The 20,133-nt window shown below is 45.5% G+C and overlaps 1 protein-coding gene across 1 annotated transcript in view; it reads right to left on the bottom strand.

The window, feature by feature from the left end:
* Positions 1-20,133, bottom strand: part of pappaa (pregnancy-associated plasma protein A, pappalysin 1a) — a 124,449-nt gene that overhangs the window by 74,448 nt on the left and 29,868 nt on the right. The window contains exons 8-10 of the mRNA XM_062988990.1: positions 13,128-13,626; positions 2,777-2,905; positions 2,597-2,688 (exon numbers count right to left, since the gene is read on the bottom strand). Coding sequence (XP_062845060.1) covers positions 2,597-2,688; positions 2,777-2,905; positions 13,128-13,626 — 720 coding nt within the window. The remainder of the gene's footprint in view (positions 1-2,596; positions 2,689-2,776; positions 2,906-13,127; positions 13,627-20,133) is intronic.

Here is a 20,133-nt window from a genome sequence, read left to right as displayed (position 1 = left end):
GTTTTTGCACCACTCATGTCGGCGTATCCTCAATCCTACCCCTCTCGATCAATCTCTCTACACCGGGTCCTCCCTCCACTGCATCCGTCTCATCTCGACTCCCTGCTCTCTTATTATTTTTTTTTTTTTTCGTCTCTACCATTCCGCCTTGCCCGCCTTCTTCCCAGAGTCAGGGGTTCGTGTGAGGGGGACATGCGCGTGCCGTGCCAAGTTGGCTTCCACGCAAATTCCAGTGCTCCCCTCAGCCTAGCTCTGCTAATGTTGAAATGAGGGGCTGCCGAAGGGGGCACACACACACACACACACACACACACACACACACCGTACTGTGGTCAGACAAAGAACACTTACACACATTTAGTCTGAAGCGCTGGAATACATTTTTTTTATGTAAACCACTTGGGTGTCCACATACTTTTGCCAACAAGTTGTATATATTAATATGATTATCATATTAAAGCATTCTGGGAAAGCTTCTCAACAGGATTTAGAACATTACTGCTGGGATTTGCTTCTATTTCGAATCCCGGTAAGGTCTGGCTCTCAGTTGGCAGTCCAATTCTTCCCAGATGTGTTTGATGTTGGGTTGGATTTAGGGCACTATTTTGACAGAATATTTAGAGAAGGGTGTTTTCCACTGCTCCAGGGTCCAAGGGTGATGAGCTTTATACCACTTCAGCAAACACTTGGCATGCACATGGTGATCTTAGGATTGTATGCACTAGATTAGCCATGAAAACTCAGTTCATAAAGGTTATTATTCATACAATATTTCTGTTGAGCCAATGTTGCTCCTTAAAACTGGGCAGCACAATGGTGCAGCTGGCAGAGTGGGTGCTACATCATGTGTCCAGTACCACCAGGTACTCGCCACATGAACCAGATGTAAATAAGGCTAGCATAACATAAAGCAAACATCTGGCCGGTTACATGAGGTCAGGATTATTCTAAATAATCTCACTGCGGGATGAGCCGCGACTTTAATCCCCAAGGCGAAACCCCCACAATTCACCGCCGCCGCTGCTGACCCCGCTGTATGTAACGTGTTTATATCGTCGTGTTCGCGCCCCCCGCGCGTACGACTTCCACATGTGTACGATGCAGACTCGACGTGACACCGGTTTCTCCGGTCCGGAACCGGAGAGGGACGGACGGGCGCGTTTATGCATAAAGCAGAGAGCACGATGACGTGCCAAGGCATCCGCTCTGAGTCTTTAGAGTCGAATGTCTTCCAGATTTTCAAGATGTCGCACGACTTGAGGATTTATAGCGCAAATAACGAATGTTTGCTGAGACACGACGAGAGTGTTCTAGCAAGTGTAACGGAAGAGGGAAGAACAACAGGATCTGTGTTATTTAGTGAATGTGGCCTCAATTCCACCCTGTTTCAGTCCGATTACAAAACACCAGTCAACATTTAAGTACCTCACTCACTCACTTTCTTAACCGCTTATCCAATTATGGATAATACGAGCCTATGCCAGCTTTTTCAATGGGCGCAAGGCACACAGTAACACCCTGGATGGGGCGCCAGTCTTTCACAGGGCAGACATACACACGCATACACACACATTCACCTATAGGGCAATTCAATTAACCTGACTGTATGTTTTTGGAATGTGGGAGGAAACCCACGCAGACACGGGGAGAACATGCAAACTCCGCACAGAAAGGACCCGGACTGCCCCGTCTGGGGATCGAACTCAGGACCTTTTTGCTGTGAGGCGACAGTGCTACCCACCGAGCCACCATGCCACTTTAATTATTACCTGTTCGCATCAAAATAAAAGTAGGGCAGGTACTAACAGATTCGCAATTTGCACAAAGGCTGCTGTTACATTTCATTAAGACAATGTGAGAAATGTGAAGAAGGTCCTGGGTTCGATTCCCCAGCTGGGCAGCCAGGGTCCTTTCTGTGTGGAGTTTGCATGTTCTCCCTGTGACCATGTGGGTTTCCTCCCACAGGTCCAAAGACGAGCAGTCAGGTTAATTGGAGATACTAAATTGCCCTAAGTGTGTGTGTGTGTGTGTGTGTGTGTTTGTGTGTGCGCCCTGTGATGGATTGGCGACCTGTCCAGGGTGTTTCCTGCCTTTCGCCCAGTGATTAAGACCCACTTTGACCATGACCAGGATAAAGAGGTGGTAAAACACAAAGACAATGAATGAATGAATGAATGTTCATAAAAAGCGTATAATAATATCATAAAGTGTCCAGTAACAATTCCAATCAGTATTTTTATGTTTTATTTTTCATTTATTTTCATAATTTCACCGCCGCTTTTTTCTGGTCAGGGTCACGGTGGGTCCGGTTTCCCTGTTATCACCTGACGCAATGCAGTAACACACCCCAGACAGGACTCCAGTCCACCGCAGGGCCTCGACTTTGCCATTTTTTGGTAATTGTTTAGTATTCTGTTCAAGGCGCCCCCCCTCCAGACTACTCTGTTCTGGTCACTGGTTCTCATGCCCCTTTGATGTACATCGTTCTATTACGTTCCAGTAACTATTTTATTGAGATTTTATTGAGGTTTTCAGCCTCTTTATCGCTCTGTGTGTATAAACATGGTAAAAAATTGAACTTTCTCTGTGCACCCACCTACACAGTTGAAAAAAGCTTCTTTCTTGCACTGACTGGAACATCCGTCACCATTCATAGAGTTCATATCATCACACTGCTCTCCTTTAGACCTGAGATAGAAAAAACAAATATAATAATAATAATAATAGTGATAGTGATAATAATAGCAATACTAAGTCAATAGCAATGTAAACGCACCTCTGTATGATCCCGTCTCCACAGTACGGAGCTCCGAGCTGGTGGACGAGAGGAGGAGACGCTTCGCTCTCCCCAAATCTGGAGAAGGTCTGAACCTGGTAGGTGTACGTCACTCCCCGCGTTACGTCCCTGAACCACAAAAACAGCGACAACATGAAGAGTGAGAGTGTTAGTGAATCCTGCCAGAGCGACAAGACGTCAGGTTTTATGACTGAACCTCAAAAACCTCCAGCTAATGTTCATTCATTCATTTATCCATCAATCCATCCATCCCTTCATTCATTTATTTATTCATTCATTAATCCATCAATCCATCCATCCATCCATTCATTCATCAATCTGTGAGACTTTCTCATCCAAAACCTCCAGCTAATGTTTATTCATCCATCCATTCATTCATCCATTCATCCATTCATCCATCCATCAGTCCATCCATTCATTCATTCATCCATTCATCCATCCATCAATTCATCCATTCATTCATTCATTCATCCATTCATCCATTCATCAATCCATCCATTCATTCATCCATTCATCCACTCATCCATCCATCAATCTATCCATTCATTCATCCATCCATTCATTCATTCATCCATCCATCCATTCATTCATTCATTCATTCATTCATCCATTCCTTCCTTCGTCCGTCCGTCTGTCCATCCATCCATTCATTCATTCATTCATTTATCCATTCAGTTATTCATTTATTCATCCATTCATTCATCAATCTGTGAGACTTTCTCATCCAAAACCTCCAGCTAATGTTTATTCATTCATTCATTCATTCATTTCTTCATTTACTGGCAGGGTTCTGGATTGAATCCTTGGTCGATGGTCACTGTCCACCTTGGAGCTGGTTCAAGTCATCAACTCATCATTTTAACTGAATGGGCACAAATTCCCACAGACATACGCTTCAGTTCTCAGAATAACGGCTGTTGGAACAGCTTAAAAGATCACATAAAGGTCTGACAAGCTCACGGTCGGTGTCCAAATACTTCTGACCATATAGTGTAGACTAGCTCTACAAGTCTCCACAAGGTTTAAGTATGCAAATTGAATGATGTCTGAAGGTCGATTGATCGATGCCCAGCGGTTGAATGACCCCACTGTCCACCTTGGAGATGAGGCAGGTCCTCCCCGGATCAACCCCCTCCCCCCCCCCCCCCCCAAAAAAAAAAAAAAACATGCAGAAGGTGTGCTGGCTACTCTCAGCTGACCCTTAAGGAGATTTGTACCCTGTCCTGGTTGTTTTCCTGCTTTGTGGTCAGTGTTTACCACAGAGACGCTCTTCACTTCTGCGCTCACGTTGGCTTCATCAATTGAGGCACCAGGAGGTTCCTCTTAGCCCCCCCTAAGGAATCAGGCAAGGAATGCAACAAAACGGCCAAACGCACACCGAGACGCAAACAAATAGCAGGTGCACACTCCAAATCCCGAGCGGTAACCAAATACCGAGCAGCGCAGGCCAAAAAGAGGAGATAAAAACATTCAGGCCACGTCACTCCACGTCGGCGGCTGGCGTGTGTTTCAACAGCGCCGGGTGTCGAACAACAACGGATGGCAGAGTGAAAGAAAAGCTTCAGGTAAACAACAGCGAGAGGATCCAGCGGCAGATGGAGCGTGGACGCTCGGAGGAGAAATATTACCAGAGACACACGCAGGGTTGGAATAGCAGGTCATACCCAGACCATCAAGTAGTATTAATTTCTGAACGGTTGCTCCTCCAAAACACAATTGCACATGGCTGCATGCGAACCACCCACCGCGGTGCGCGCCGACTCCATAAAACAACACAATCAGGCCGCCGCACACACACCGGCTAGTAATAAAAGAATGAATGAGCGCCGGGAAGAAGGAAACACATACACACACACACACACACACAAAGGCTTCATTATTTGCATTCGCGTTGGCTGGTCTCCCCCGAGGGAAACACAAGCCCCTTTTTCTCTGATTAACCAAAAACAGTGCAGCCAAATTAGCTCGGGCTCGGGATCACAAGCGCCCAACAAAAAACATGGCAGGTTCACGGCAGGTCAAGGTTTTCACACCGCTGTTCACACTTTCAAAGTTCCTGTGCTGAGAAACTGGAAGCGGTAACAGTTAATCATTCACATCAGCACACGAGATGAACGGCGACCGCCGAGGCTCGACACACCAGGAGGGGGCGCTCAGGAGGCATAGAGGTAAAACACACATGCCCGCCAGCTCTCGAGTTTAAATCTCAGCTCTGACGGGCTCGTCCAAGATAAGGAGGACGTAGGGATTCCTCATCGCTGCTGCAATTACGACCTCCGCTGGCTGATTGATGGTGCTGCACAGAATGGGCACAAATTCCCACAGACATATGCTTATTAATATGCTCTCGTGTAAAGAGTTCACGGATGTTGAACAGCTAAACAGATCACATGAAGGTCCGACAAGCTCACGGTCAGGTGTCCACATACTTTTGACCATATAATGTAGATTGAATGATGCCTGAAGGTTGATTGATCGATGCCCGGTGGTGGAATGTTGCTTCACTGTCCACCTTGGAGCCGAGGCAGGTTCTACCCGGATTCTTTCCACCTCCTAAAACATGCAGAAGGTGCGCCGGCTACTCTCAACTGACCCTTGAGGAGATTTGTACCCCATCCCTGACCCTGTCAGAGATGGGTGCGCGACTCTCCGTGCGCTATATGGATCTCCATATGAATTCGCCTCATGCAGGTGAAAGGAAGTGGTGAAATACAATCTGGTAACTGGGAGGAAAATAAAAGTAGGAAAAAATGACAGAAGAAAATAACCCGCCTCTCGCAAACTGAGATGAGAACCGGGTGTTCCATGTTACCGGGTGTTCCGTGTTACCGGGTGTTCCGTGTTACCGGGTGTTCCATGTTACCGGGTGTTCCGTGTTACCGGGTGTTCCGTGTTACCGGGTGTTCCGGTACAGCGTTATGGAACACTAGTCTATCTCCTCCGAGACTCCACTCTCAGATTCAAGTCTTGGTGGTGCTACAAGCCTGGTTAGGTCATGTATGAAGAACGTATGTGCAAGGCCAGATGAGTATTTACATCACTTTGACTGAATGGGCACAAATTCCCACAGACATACACTTATTATTATTATAAGGTCTTGTGAGAAGCCATCTCAGAAGAGCGGCTGATGTTCTAGCTAAAAACATCCCCACAAGGGTCAGTCTATTTTTTTTTTTTGGGCAGGGGTTCCAACACCTGTACCTTCCACTGTAAGGTTCCAACAAGCTTACAGTCAGGTGTCCGGATACTTTTGACCCTATAGTGTAGACTATCTCCCCTAAGTATGATCCTGGTATGAAGTTAATTGATCGATGCCCTTTTTTTCTAGGTAGACCCTGTGTGAACTTGAACGTCTCATCGGTATTTCCATCCTCTGAGCGCTCGGCGTCACAAACGTCTGTGGATTTCTGCACCGTTCCTCACACCAGATCAGAGGCTTCCTTCACAGTACCTGCCAAAAACTGCACGAGCTTCCCGGGCCCGACATCAAAGCAGCTCTGGCGCTTTTATAAGGAAATCAAAACAGAGAAATGGTAACAAAACACATTTTTTTAAATAGTAATAAAAAAAAAGCTCGGATTTGATATATGACCATAACGGGGGTGGGTGGGGGGGTTGGGTATTTTGGCGAGACTGATAGGGGAAACCCTGCGGCTGTGGGCCGAACCTCGCAGGGATCCGTCTTTCCTTCTACAAGCTGGAGGATTTTGATAAATAACTTCTATTTTTTATTTATTTACTTTATTTATTTTTTAAGCTGAATATTAATCAGTTAACTCTTCTTTAATGGGTCATTGAAATTTGGACCATGACTGACCAAGACCTTGTGTCTTGGATCTGCTCGTAACTCATTTACTTATAATTAGCAGGTAGAAGTTCTTCCACCTGGGGGAGCTGTTGATACTCTAGTCAAGCTAGTGAAGTATTGGGACACCCCTTCTAAGTGAATCTATGTGTTTCAGCCACAGAAATCGCTAACATGTATAATAAATCTGTTATTACTGCTGTTATACTTCAGCAACAGTTTAGGGAAGGCCCTGTCCTGTTCCAGTATGACTCTGTCCCCTGTGGAACAACATGTCAACAAAGGACATCCAGCAGTGCTGCTGTGTCTGATCCACTCATACCAGCACAACACACACTAACACACCAGCACCATGTCAGTATCACTGCAGTGCTGAGAATGATCCACCACCTAAATAATACCTGCTCTGTGGTGGTCCTGGGAGAGTCCTGATTATTGAAGAACAGCATGAAAGGGGGGTAACAAAACAGTTGGACTACAGTCAGTAATTGTAGAACTACAAAGAGTTTCTATATGGTAAGTGGAGCTGATAAAATGGACAGTGAGTGTAGAAACAAGGAGGTGGTTGTAAAAAAACAAAAGTTGAAACAGTAATAATTAAAAAATATTGTTGTTTTGTTGTCAATTAAATAAAGGTCAAAATTTGTATTCAATTAAAATTTTCCTCACTGTCCCATGTTTTTTGGAACGGACGCCTTCCTTTCTAACCTTTTCATAAACGTAACTCCACGCGCCAAGGTAAAACAGGTCAGTCGCTCCACCCTGCAGCATCGTGGCTCCTCAGAACCTGCATTTAATCCCTTATATTCGTCCACATAAAGCCTGAGATGCACCAGTTAGCACGTAAGAGCTAAATATGAGGCAAGACTTGACATTTTATGAAGGCTTAAAAGACGCCTCGAGTAATTTTAGGCCCCGCTGAGGGCCCCGCGCACTCGACTGGGCATGGAGCGTGTTTAATTGAACCTCTTGAACTGCCTCGTTAGGAAGAGATCTAAGGGGGAGAAAAAAGCCTTTATTGGAGGGGTGGAGGGGAAGGGCAGTGTGCTAAATGAGCTTGTTGGACATTACATTTCAGAACCATGGACATTTTAATGGAAAACCTGCAATTATAACAATAACAGTCTCCACTCTTTGCTTGTGAATATCTGTAGCTGTTCGGTCAATGGTTAATCACTGATGGTGGTGTGTCAGCAGGGTTGATGACCACCCCAAGCGGTCCATTATGGTACCAAAGTTTGTTTTTGCCTGATCAGCCAATCAGATTCAGAATCATGTGACCATTTGCATCTCTACTCAGAGGCTCAATTTATATTCCAAACTGGACCAAACGTTGGGTACCGGGCTTCACTTTTAGTCAATGTATGTGATCTGCTTCCAGAAAAACAAAGCATTAAACCCAAACCGACGATAACGCCGCTCCCCAAACAAGCTCAGATTCGTTACCGGGCTGTAAAACACTCTAAATGGTGTTTACCTCATAATCAGGATCCACAGCAGGGTGTTCGTGTCCAGTGTTTATAGTCTGCGTTAAAAATTTAATGCCAGAAACACAGTAAAGCCAGTTGGCGGGCGAGCAGCGGCGCTGTAGAAGAATACGACGCTAACACGTTTAGGTTTTATATTTTAGGTGATAAAAATCTGCTTGGCGCGGTCGCCTGCTAGACGGCACGAGATTTGAACTGACGTCCATGCCGGGGCCCAGTGGGAGCTGATTGGTGTTGATCACTGGTAGCCTGTTTTGACCAAACGCACTCTGGTTCTTGAACTGGTTCAGGCTTCTTAGAACCTCGGTGCTTTTTAAAGAACCCACTCGCATTTACACCAGGTTTTGGGAGCCGAGGACGCGTCCCAAATGCAATAGTGAAGTGTGTAGACTACCTGCGAGCGTCTGTGCTGCTGTTACAGATGTTCATTTTATGATAAACATGGTATTAACAAGATGTAGAAGGCGAATCCACTCCACGTGAGTACACGTTTACATTTTTGGCATTTAGCAGACGCTTTTAACCAAAGCAACTTAGAGTACTGTGACAGTATACTGTCTTAAGCAATTGAGGGGTAAGGGCCTTGCTCAAGGGCCCAGCAGTGGCAACCTGGCGGTTATGGGGCTTGAACCAGCAACCTTTAAATGATTTTGGCATTTAGCAGACGCTTTTATCCAAAGCGACTTACAGATTCGTGAAGTATCTTGTCTAAGCAAGTGAGAGTTAAGGACCTTGCTCAAGGGTCCAACAGTGGCAACCTAGCAGTCGTGGGGCTTGAACCAGCGACCTTTCGATGTTTTCGGCATTTAGCAGACGCTTTTATACAAAGCGACTTACAGTACTGTGAAGTATACAATCTAAGTAATTGAGCGTTAAGGGCCTTGGTCAAAGGCCCAACAGTGGTTTGTTTGTTTGTTTATTAGGATTTTAACGTCATGTTTTACACTTGGGTTACATCATGACAGGAACGGTAGTTACTCATTACACAAGATTCATCAGTTCACAAGGTTATATCCAACACAGTCATGGACAATATAGTATCTTCAATTCACCTCACTTGCATGTCTTTGGACTGTGGGAGGAAAGCGGAGCACCTGGAGGAAACCCACACGGACACGGGGAGAACATGCAAACTCCACACAGAAAGGACCCGGACTGCTCCACCTGGGGATCGAACCCAGGACCTTCTTGCTGTGAGGCGACAGTGCTACCCACTTAGCCACCGTGCCACCTCCCAACAGTGGTAACCTGGCGGTTGCGGGGCTTGAACCTATCTTCTCCAGCTTGACACGCCCATGGATGACGCCACAATTTGTGCTAAAAAACCTGGAAACGCACTGAATGCCAGATCATTTGAATAAGGGAAGTTAGCTGCCTTGTCCGGACACCAGATCAGTCGTACGCTGTAAACACTTGTTGGCAGGGTTGACATGTCCTGGAGGAAGCACATGCTAACCTCGGCGCTTTTTGAATCAGCTGGAACTGCTGCGAGTCAACAGCCTCGTTCTATACCGAACAGCTTTTAACCCAGACGACGGGTCAGATGATGTCAGTGAAGCCGAACCGTTTCGAGGCTCTAACGACGAGCGTAACTACGCGCCGATGATGGCACCGAACGAGCTAACTTGTCATCAGGAGCATTACAGCAGCCCGTCTTTCAACCGCTGGCGGCGCGCCGGTGCGATCTGTTCACGCCCGTGATTCACGGCTCGAGAGATGGAGAAAGCCGAGACACGGACGAGAGGGACGCAAAGATGCCTGACGTCGTTCGAGAGTCCAAAAAAAAAAAAAAACAACGCCTTGGAAAAAGGAATGGGTTTTCCATTTCCTGTTATGACTCTTCCATATGGAGAGCGCGGCTGCGTGTGTACTTTTATACGCCGGCGTTTTACAAAGCAGCTGGGCAGTATTTCATTTCTCTCGGGCCTCGTCCGCACTTCGGCCAGATTTACTGGGGACTCGCGTCTATAAACGGGTGCAAACTTGCTAACAGTAGCAGGAAAATATCGCGAGGGGATTTTACGTATGCGTCGGTTTCCGTTTGGCTCGTTGGACTACATGTTTTTTTTGTGTGAGCAGGTACTAATCTGATGCGCAGTTTGCACAATAAGTGCAGTTTTTTTTGCTATTTTATTTATGCATTGTCTCGCTTTTCTCCCAATTTATCGTAGCCAATTAATGTTCTGATGCTTGAGACCCTGATGGCGTCAGAGGAGGGGATATTTTCCTGACACTCGCTTCCATTGACCCTACTTATTCATCCGTATTTCGGTGGATTCACGCGTGAGGCCAGTCTCGCGCACGGAGAGTCACGCGCTGATCTCCACATTCGTCCACTGTTGTAGAGGGTCCTTACACAGCATAAAAGACCCCGCCCACTTTTTAAACCAGTCGTTTCCCACCCAGCAGACCAGTGGCCAATTTACATTTACATTTTTGGCATTTAGCAGATGCCTTTATCCAAAGTTACTGACATTTTAGTTACAATTGAGCAATTGAGGGTTAAGGGCCCAACAGCAGCAACCTGGCAGAGGTGGGGCTTGAACCAGCAACTTTCTGATTACTAGACCAGTACCCTGACCACTAGGCTATGGCTTACGGCAATTTTATATACTTCACTTTTTATTTTTTTTGTGCCTGCTAGGGGGCGCCCAGACGTCCGGTAGCAGAGCCGAGATCTGAACCCGGGGAGTTCAGAATTCCAGCGCTTCCGACTTTTCCGACGTTTTAGGGAAGGTCCTTTTTTTTTTAAGCAAGCCTGACCTCAGCCACACCGAACAGCTCAGGATTGACCTCAGTGCTCGGCCATAAAAAAGCTCAGATCTCAGCACAAATTCCCACAGATATACAGACATTTAATGTCTTCAGAGTCAGAAGAGTGGCTGTTTTAGTAGCTGAAAGGATGTCCAACAAGCTCCTAGATTACTAGAGTTTGGATTGTAGTCAGACGGGAGGATTTCTTTTCATCGTATATTATGAGCCTGGATTTGGTCTCACGTTGAACCCCGAACAGCGTCGCTTACAAATCGAAGGAATGCGAGCTTCATCGGCTCTGGAAATGCGATCCTTTTTTGGGGGGGGAAGAAAATCTGTATTGTGCATCAGCACTTCTGCACAGGACAACAAAAATGCGAGCTATTCAAGTAATCCCATCCAGCGCGGCTCCTCCGAAAACAATAGTCTAGATTTTTTTAAAGAGGCGGATTCTTGGCTCGATGGCGAGAATAATTCGATTCTGGGCGCCGCGGATCACACAGAACCATGAATTCAACGACGGACAGGTTCGGATTTCAAAGGACTTTAACAGGGCCGTGCGGAATTGCTCATCATATCCCCAAAACCGCAGAGGAATGAGCGGAGGAATTGATGTTCGGGGTTGCAGACAAATTCAACATTTCACGTCGGCTGCTCAGTCCAGAGGAAGAAAAAACTGCTAAAGGGCTTTCCCCCGAGCCTCGGCGCTGAAATGTGACGTTACCACAGCACAGCACAGCACAGCACAGCATGTCTCCATCTCCATCTTCATTACTGTGGGTTGTTGTCACACAGGTCAGGATTGTCTTCACCAGCCACCTGAAATCTCTCATCTTCTCCGTCCGTCCCAGACCCGCTCGTCCATCGCCAAAGTGTAAATCCACCCCGACAGTTCCTGAAGAGAAACCAGGTGAGCGAACCACCAGGAGCCCCAGACTGCTGAGATACCGTGACCGTGAGCATCCCCGGCCTTGGAAATGTGGTTTGTGTTAAAGGGATTAAACAGCTCCGTGCCAATAATGCCTCTCGCTCCGGAGAAGAATGTAAAGATACATAAAGGCTTTTTTTGTCAGTGACCGTGCCGGGTGTTCGGGAGTTCGGGAGCGCTGCAGCCACGAAGAGAGCTTCATTCCAAAGTCAATAAAAAAGCGCCCAGAAATCCAGGCGAATCGGACTGCAGAGGCTTTCGTAACGGCCAATTATCACCAACATCTTGAAAACATCTCCAACGTTTTGAAACGGGCGACACGGCAAAAGTGTAACGTTCACATTAAACACTCCTCAGACAAAAAAATACCAGAAGTACAGAATATAAACACTATACATCAGATAACGTTCGGATTACGACATGTGGGCATGTGAACACACTCAACGTGACATCCATCCATCCAGCCATTCTCCCAGAATTCTCACAGAAGTTCAGGATCAAACCCAGGAGCCTGGAGCACTGAGGCCTCAACACCACCTGCTGCACATGCCCACATGCCTCATTATTTTGTATATATTTTTTTAGTCCAAGAGATCTTAATTGGCTCTGCTTTCTGCGTGGAAACGATTAGTGGTGCAGGATAGCCTCAGTTGTTGTGGGAGTGAAGAACGTCTGTTGGTAGATTCAGAACTATTTGGACAAAAGTGTTGGGACGTAATAAATCAATTCTATTAAATTTAAAGGAAATTATGTGCTTCCAACTTTGCAGCAACAGTTTGGGGAAGGACCTCTCCTGTTCCAGCATGGCTGTACTGTAGAGCCCTGATCTCAGACCCACAGAACGGCTCTGGAATGAACTGGAACGTCAACCGAGAGGTTGAGACTTTCTAGATTAACATCAGCGTCCAGCCATACAGTACGAAAGCTCTTTTGACTGAATGGGCACAAATTCACCACAGACATACAGACACTCAAAGTGTAATCAGAAGCCTTCTTAAACGAGCTTAAAATTCCTTTAGCCCAGTGGTTAAGGTACCGGACTTGGAGTCTAAAGGTTGCTGGTTCAAGCCACACCACTGCCAGGTTGTCACTGTTGGGCCCTTGAGCAAGGCCCTTAACCTTCAATTGCTCAGACTGTATAACATCGCTTTGGATACAACTGAATGGGCACAAATTCCCACAGACATAAAGACACTCAAAGTCTTGTGAGAAGCCTCCTCCTCCACATAGAGGCCACATTGAGAAATGGAATGCAGGCTCATGGTCAGGTGTCCGAATATTTTTGGCCACTACCATAATAATTATTTAGAACCTATCAGGTTATCTTTATAGTATGATATATGTATCATTTCTCACCTGTCGACGTATCTGCGTGCCGAGTCGCTGAGCTCGATGCCCGTCTGAGCCCCAGTAAAAGGCGGCTGGCGCAGCAGCCTGTAACGCAGCGGCTCACAGTCCCTGCACGCCGGGCAGTCGGGCTTGGAGGTCAGCATGGCGGCGTCGATCTCCAAATGCTGCTCCATGGTGAAGATCTGCACCCCCAACACTTTCTCCTCCACGTCCAGCTTGATGGTCAGAGGCGTGTCGCAGAACACATCGCTGGGTCCCAGGGACAGATTGTAACCGCCCATGGTGAGCAGTATGATGTTGTGGATGGCGGGCAGCGCCGCCTCCTCCGGGGAACAGAAGGTCACCCAGATTGTCAGGGAATCGGGCACGACCGGGTAGGCAAACTTCAGCTGGAGCATGCAGCCCTGCAGCGGGCACGGCGGGGGCACCAGACCCAGCTCCATGTTGTTGTGGGGGCTCCAGGTACGAACGCTCGGCTCGCACACCGGCTCTGCATCAGGCGGACCTGCGTGAAGGGTGCAATTAATTAATAATTACCAAAAATAGCACCACCTATTTATCCGGGCTTGTGACCGGCACTAAGGGTGCACTGATGTGCCCCCCTCCCCCCCCTTTAATGGCTAGGTATACGTTACCCCATGTGCCTGCTATATTTGTGATTCAAAAGCCCCAAAATTCGAGCACTGCTGTTACCAGCAACGTGGCATTATTAACTAGCTGGAAAAATAAAAATAAATATTTTTTTAAATAATAAAATTAATACAAACAAATAAAATATTTAAATAAGGAAGAATCATTTAAAAAAATATTTAAATGTATATTTATCTCTGCCTAAATAAAAAGACCTAAATCAAATCACATTACATTATTATTATTATTATTATTATTATTATTATTACATTGTTATTATTATTATTATTACATTGTTATTATTATTATTATTATTATTATTATTATTATTATTATTATTACATTGTTATTATTATTATTATTACATTGTTATTATTATTATTATTATTATTATATTATTATTATATTATTATTATATTATTATTATTATTATTATTATTGTTATTATATTATTATTATCATATTATTATTATTGTTATTTTATTATTATATTATTATATTATTATTATTATTATTATTATTATTATTATATTATTAATATTATTGTATTATTATAATTATTGTTGTTGTATTATTATTATTATATTATTATTGTTATTTTATTATTATTATTATTATTATATTATTACATTATTATTAATATATTATTATTATTGTTATCATATTACTATTATTATTATTACTATTATTATCATTATTATTAGAACGATTACTCTAATTGTTATTAGAACGATTGACCGATCGTTCTGTGTGGACGCCTGGTGGGCCGACAGCGGCGGTTAGATTCGAACCCGGGTCTCAGGGGTAGTGAGGTAGCATTACAGACCACCCGAGTGCCTCATTATTGTTTTTGGTTTTATGTAAGCAGGATATTATGTGTTTTATTTAATGACACGGTTTCATCACTGAATTAAATCATTCATCTCAGTTCAAAAACAGCTTTGGGAAGGAAGAGGGGGGTCGTATGAATTTTGATGATGTGGAAAAGTGATGTCATTTCTTTGATGGTGTGTGAGCACAATGTGTGTGGAGCTCGCCAACCGTCCACAAATATTTTCTCTAATTCAGAGAGGGATCTCGGTTTGGTTTCACCTAATCGCATTTCAGAAGAAGAATAACAGCTCGGCGTTCTGCTGCACCGCGGGAGCCGGGCCGCCGTTATTCAAAATATTCTGCTTATCAGACAGATTTTATTTCTGGAGCAGAATGTGGGGTACGAAGCGTCTCCAAGAGTGTGTTACTGAACTGAGGAGATCCTTTATATACACATATTACATACACCGATCAGGCATAACATTATAACCACCCTCCTAATATTGTGTCGGTCCCCTTTTGCTGCCAAAACAGCCCTGCAACTGTGATGGGCCAGCAAGGGTCAGCCTTCGCTCCCCACGTGCATCAATGAGCCTTGGTCGCCCATGACCCTGTCGCCGGTTTAGCACTGTTCCTTCTTTGGAGCACTTTTAATAGATACTGACCACTGCAGACTGGGAACACCCCACAAGAGCTGCAGTTTCGGAGATGCTCTGACCCGGTCCACCTGGAAACACTGGGTGCAAGGCAGTAATATTCATCCAATCTATACAATCATGTCTCTGTAGACGCTTGGTCACCAGACAAAAGCACAGCTTAGATTCAAACCTGGATCTCAGTGGCGGTGGGCTATCGTCATAGACTGCTGGACCACCCGAGTACAGATGTGCATCATTTATCTTGCATCAGTGAGTGTGGTCAAACTACCCCTAGTTACATTTACATTAATGCATGGTGACCATATGTAAGGTTCGGTTCAGGGGAAGGTGGGAAGGGAGTTGTATTGGTTAAGTAATTTTATGCAAGTGGTGGCACCATAGGGTGGCATGGTGGCTCGGTGGGTAGCACTACCGCCTCACAGCAAGAAGGTCCGGGTCCTTTCTGTGCTGAGTTTGTATGTTCTCCAAGTGTCCATGTGGGTTTCCTCCAGGAGCTCTGGTTTCCTCCCATAGTCAAAAAACATGCAGTCAGGTTAATTGGAGATACTGAATTGCCCTATAGGTGAATGTGTGTGTATGTGTGTGTGTGTGTGTGTGTCTGCCCTGCGATGGACTGGCGCCCCGTCCCGGGTGTTACTGTGTGCCTTGCGCCCATTGAATAGCTGGGATAGGCTCCAGCTAAACTAATTAATGCCATTTATTACACGTTTTTCCGAAAGCTGCTTACAATTGTGACTGAATGCAATTCAAGCAATTAGGGATTGTGGGCAATACTTGGCATATATGGGCAGAGAAAGGTTGCCAGGCATCGTCAATCTTAACCACTAATGAGGATGTAAAGGTCATGCCACAAAGTTAAATTACATTCTAGAAGTTGCTGTATGTGTAGTATGTATAGTTTCCATGCAGTCATTGTGGCACAGTCATACTTAGGTCAACTATGGGACTATAATGCCCAAGTCACCTGCCCCAAACTGGCAGGCAACACTTGGTGTAAGGCATGAGGTCACTTAATCCTTAATGCTTTTAAAACGTGTCCACTCTGTTTCCTCTGTTGACCTCCTAAGTAGAAGCCGGTGAGCAGCGCTCGCCTCGTGATGTGGCCGTCTCAGGGCTCCAGATCCTCCAGCCGTTTTGGAATCCCTTACCCAAGCATCGAGCAAATGCGTCGAGCAGCGCGCAAACCGTCGCTTTTCCTTCATGTTCATCCAAGCCGCCGATCGTCGAAACCGTTCGCTAACCTCGGTTCTGGGTAGCGCACAACATTCCAGTGTTTAATCAAGCCCACGCTGAATTGCTTTCTAGGCCACATCATCAACATTCGTATTATTTTTAAGTGTGTGTGTGTGTGTCTGTGTGTGTGTGTGGGCAGCAAAGTTTGAGCTAAAAACAGTCTTCACAGCTTGTGTTGTACGATGGACCCAAGCGGAACGAGCTCATAGACTGGTGTCCGAAGACTTTTGGCCATACGTTGCACACATTTATCACTAAGCATTATTGCCCTAGACTTTAAATTGGTATCTGTACAAGGGGGTGATTTTCCAATTTAGGCACTTAAATATTAAACTGTGCGTAATATCTAACCGGCGACTCGTTTCACCAGACGAACCAGTTTCATTTATTAAGCCAATTGCTCCAAGGTGGACCGACGGTCCCCCAGGCGTTTTTCGAGTCGGGGTTCAGTTGCTTTAGCGGCCTGTTTTCAGCTGACCTGCAAATTCCACCGTGAATTAGTGGCTGGCATTTGCACTCGATTAGCTAATCCCGCCGGGCCCTGGGCCCGTCTAGGAAACCACTCTTTCGAGGAAACCGCAGTTGGACGAGGTCCAGCGTAATTACGGGGAGTTTCGGGCCGGGCGTCGGTCCGGTCACGCTGACCTCCCGGCGTCACGTGGGAACGAGACGTTGTGGGAGAAGCAGCTGCTTAAGTACAGTAGATTGAAATTGCTTCGTAATAAGGGGATGAAAAGTGTTCTGCGGCACGTACGCCGATTTTAGGGGGAATGTCGGTGGCCTCACATTTCCTATAATCACCAGACCGAGCTAAGCGCTGGTAGACTGGCTCGCGATCGCAGGCTGGCACTGATGCCCACTGCTTATATTCTTAGAAGTCAGGAATGTCGGCTGGCGAGCTTCGTTGCAAGGTATCAGAATATACAGGAATTGATTTGACATATTGGGGCGGCACGTGGCTCAGTGGGTAGCACAGTCACCTCACAGCAGGAAGGTCCTGGGTTCAATTCCAGCTGTAATTTTCCATTTGTTATGCTAGCCCACCACCACCGAGATCCAGGTTTGAATCTCAGCTATGCCTGGTGTCTACACAGACATGATCCACTACGTCTGATGGAAGGGGAAAGGGGTTGGCGACACCCTGTGATGGTTTGCTGTCCTGTCCAAGGTATTTTTTTCTTGTACCCAGTGTTTTCCGGTACAACCGGACCCAACACGACCCTGACCAGTATAAAGCAGGGCATATATATATAAACAAAAGATCCAGGGTTGAATCTCAGCTATGTTGAGATATCAGTCAGCCCGGCATCTACACAGACATGTTTGGCTTTGCCGATTAAAGCAGATTGATTGACGTCCTGTCCAAGGTATTCCTGCCTTGTGTCCAGTGTTTCTGGTAGAACCGGACCCAACACGACCCTGACCAGGATAAAGCAGGGCATATACTATAAATATATAAACAAAAGATCCAAGGTTGAATCTCAGCTATGCTGAGATATCAGTCAGCCCGGCGTCTACACAGACACGTTAGGCTTTGTCTAAAGCTGATTGAAACGTTGACTGACGTCCTGTCCAAGGTATTCCTGCCTTGTGTCCAGTGTTTTCCGGTAGAACTGGACCCAACACAACCCTGACCAGGATAAAGCAGGGCATATATATATATAAACTAAAGATCCAGGGTTGAATCTCAGCTATGCTGAGATAGTTGGCCCGGCGTCTACACAGACACGATCGGTTTTGTATAAGCCTATTGATTAATGACCTGTCCAAGGTATTCCTGCCTTGTGCCCAGTGTTTCAAGGTAGAACTGGACCCAACACAACCCTGACCAGGATAAAGTTTAGTTTTTAGGGTTTTTTTTATCCAACCTTGGCAGGAGAACACTGTTCCACATGGATTTGAACAGCTTTAGTTTAACTAGCCCTGGTTATCTAAGCAAAGAGAAGCTTCGATCTGCAATCGATCAATGTCTACAAACTTTTGACCTCAACTGTAATCACATGATCAAGTCCGTGGCAAAGCCAGACGACCACGATGGCATCACGGTTTCACTCCAGCCGCTGAAGCCCGACATGGTGAGCGATCCGGGATGGAAAGCGAGAACTATTCCCATATTATTCCCAGATTCAGAGCTTCAATCTGCAGCGTCTCGATCGGAGCGCGTGTAAACATGGGGCGCATTAGCCGTCGTCTCGTTCTGCCGTTCAAAGCAGCCGGGTGATTAGAACAACAGGTTCTTATTAAGGAAGCCCTTTCCATATGCTGTTCCTGGAAGTTCCTATAGACCTTTAGCTTACTGGTTTGAATCAGCGCTGGTGGGACTCGGTCTGATGTGGATGCTGTAAACCGCAGACTCTTTACAGTGGCTCGGCTGAGCTGGCGCGGTTCCATCATGGACTCTACGGTTCCTGCTGGTGTCTGCAGCATTTCTGCTTCGCCTTTAAATGATTACTGTCTGGATTCATTACGGTGTTTATTGTTTCTGCATGTTGTTGATTATTTATGTTTGGGTTCTGCATGTTTCTCTATGTTTTAGACAGTATCTATATGGTTCTTGCATGGTTTCTCCATGTTCCTGGTTAGTATCTGAATAATTCTATGGTTTCTATGTGTTTCTAATGGTTCCTGTATTGGTTTCTTTATGTTTTGGATGGTTCCTGTATTGGTTTCTCTATGTTTTAAATGGTTTCTGTATTGGTTTCTCTATGTTTTAAATGGTTTCTGTATGGTTTCTTTATGTTTTGGATGGTTCCTGTATTGGTTTCTCTGTTTTAGATGGTTCCTGTATTGGTTTCTCTATGTTTTGGATGGTTCCTGTATTGGTTTCTCTGTTTAAGATGGTTCCTGTATGGTTTCTCTATGTTTTGGATGGGTTTTGCAAGGTTTCTCTATGTTTTTATATGGTTCATGTATGGCTGCTTTGTGTTTTTGGATGGGTCATGCCTAGTTTCTCAATGTTTTGGAATAGGATCTAGATGGTTTCATGGTTTCTCTATGTGTTTGAATGGTATCTGTATAATTTTACTATGTATTTCTATGGTATCTGGATGGTTCCATGGTTCCTCTATGTTTTCAAATGGTATCTTGGTGCTTTTGGTAGGGTTTCTCTGTTTTCTACATAATTTAGATGGATGGTATCTGGATGGTTTCTTTGAGCTTTTTCTTGTTTGTTTTACACAGCATCTTTACAGGCTGAACATGGTTTCGCTTTGGTTTTTCTTGGTGTGTTCTTGGGCTATTTTTGGTAAGATTGCAGATGTTCTGCGTAGGTCCTTCATATGTTCTTGTTATCCCCTGTTTTTTTGGGGGTTTTCCAGTGATTCTAACACTCAGCCTGGTCCTGTCCTGTGAAGATTTATGAAGGGTGTTTCCCCAGTAAACCATGATGGTCCGGGAGTGGAAAGGTGATAAGGTGTTATAAGGACATGCTTGACAGGTGAATTGGGTGCGAGTGGATGCCGCCCATGCCCGCTCAGCAGAAAAGGAAGAAAATTGTCGAAAGGTGGCGTGTGGCAGAGCGGTGGCCAAGAAACACAGGGCACAAACAAACACGAGGCCAAACAGCTGCGAGAGGAACTTCAGGGTTTAGGACGGAGCACCATGTGAGGGGGTGCCCATCGTTCACAGGAAACCCTTCCAAGAGGGAACAGGGAGGCATTTATGTGTGGTGGCAAGTC

Source organism: Trichomycterus rosablanca, chromosome 26, assembly GCF_030014385.1.
Source record: "Trichomycterus rosablanca isolate fTriRos1 chromosome 26, fTriRos1.hap1, whole genome shotgun sequence".
Classification (NCBI taxonomy): domain Eukaryota; kingdom Metazoa; phylum Chordata; class Actinopteri; order Siluriformes; family Trichomycteridae; genus Trichomycterus; species Trichomycterus rosablanca.
The sequence above is the reverse complement of the archived record's forward strand: the minus strand, read 5'-3'. Positions and strand labels throughout refer to the sequence as shown.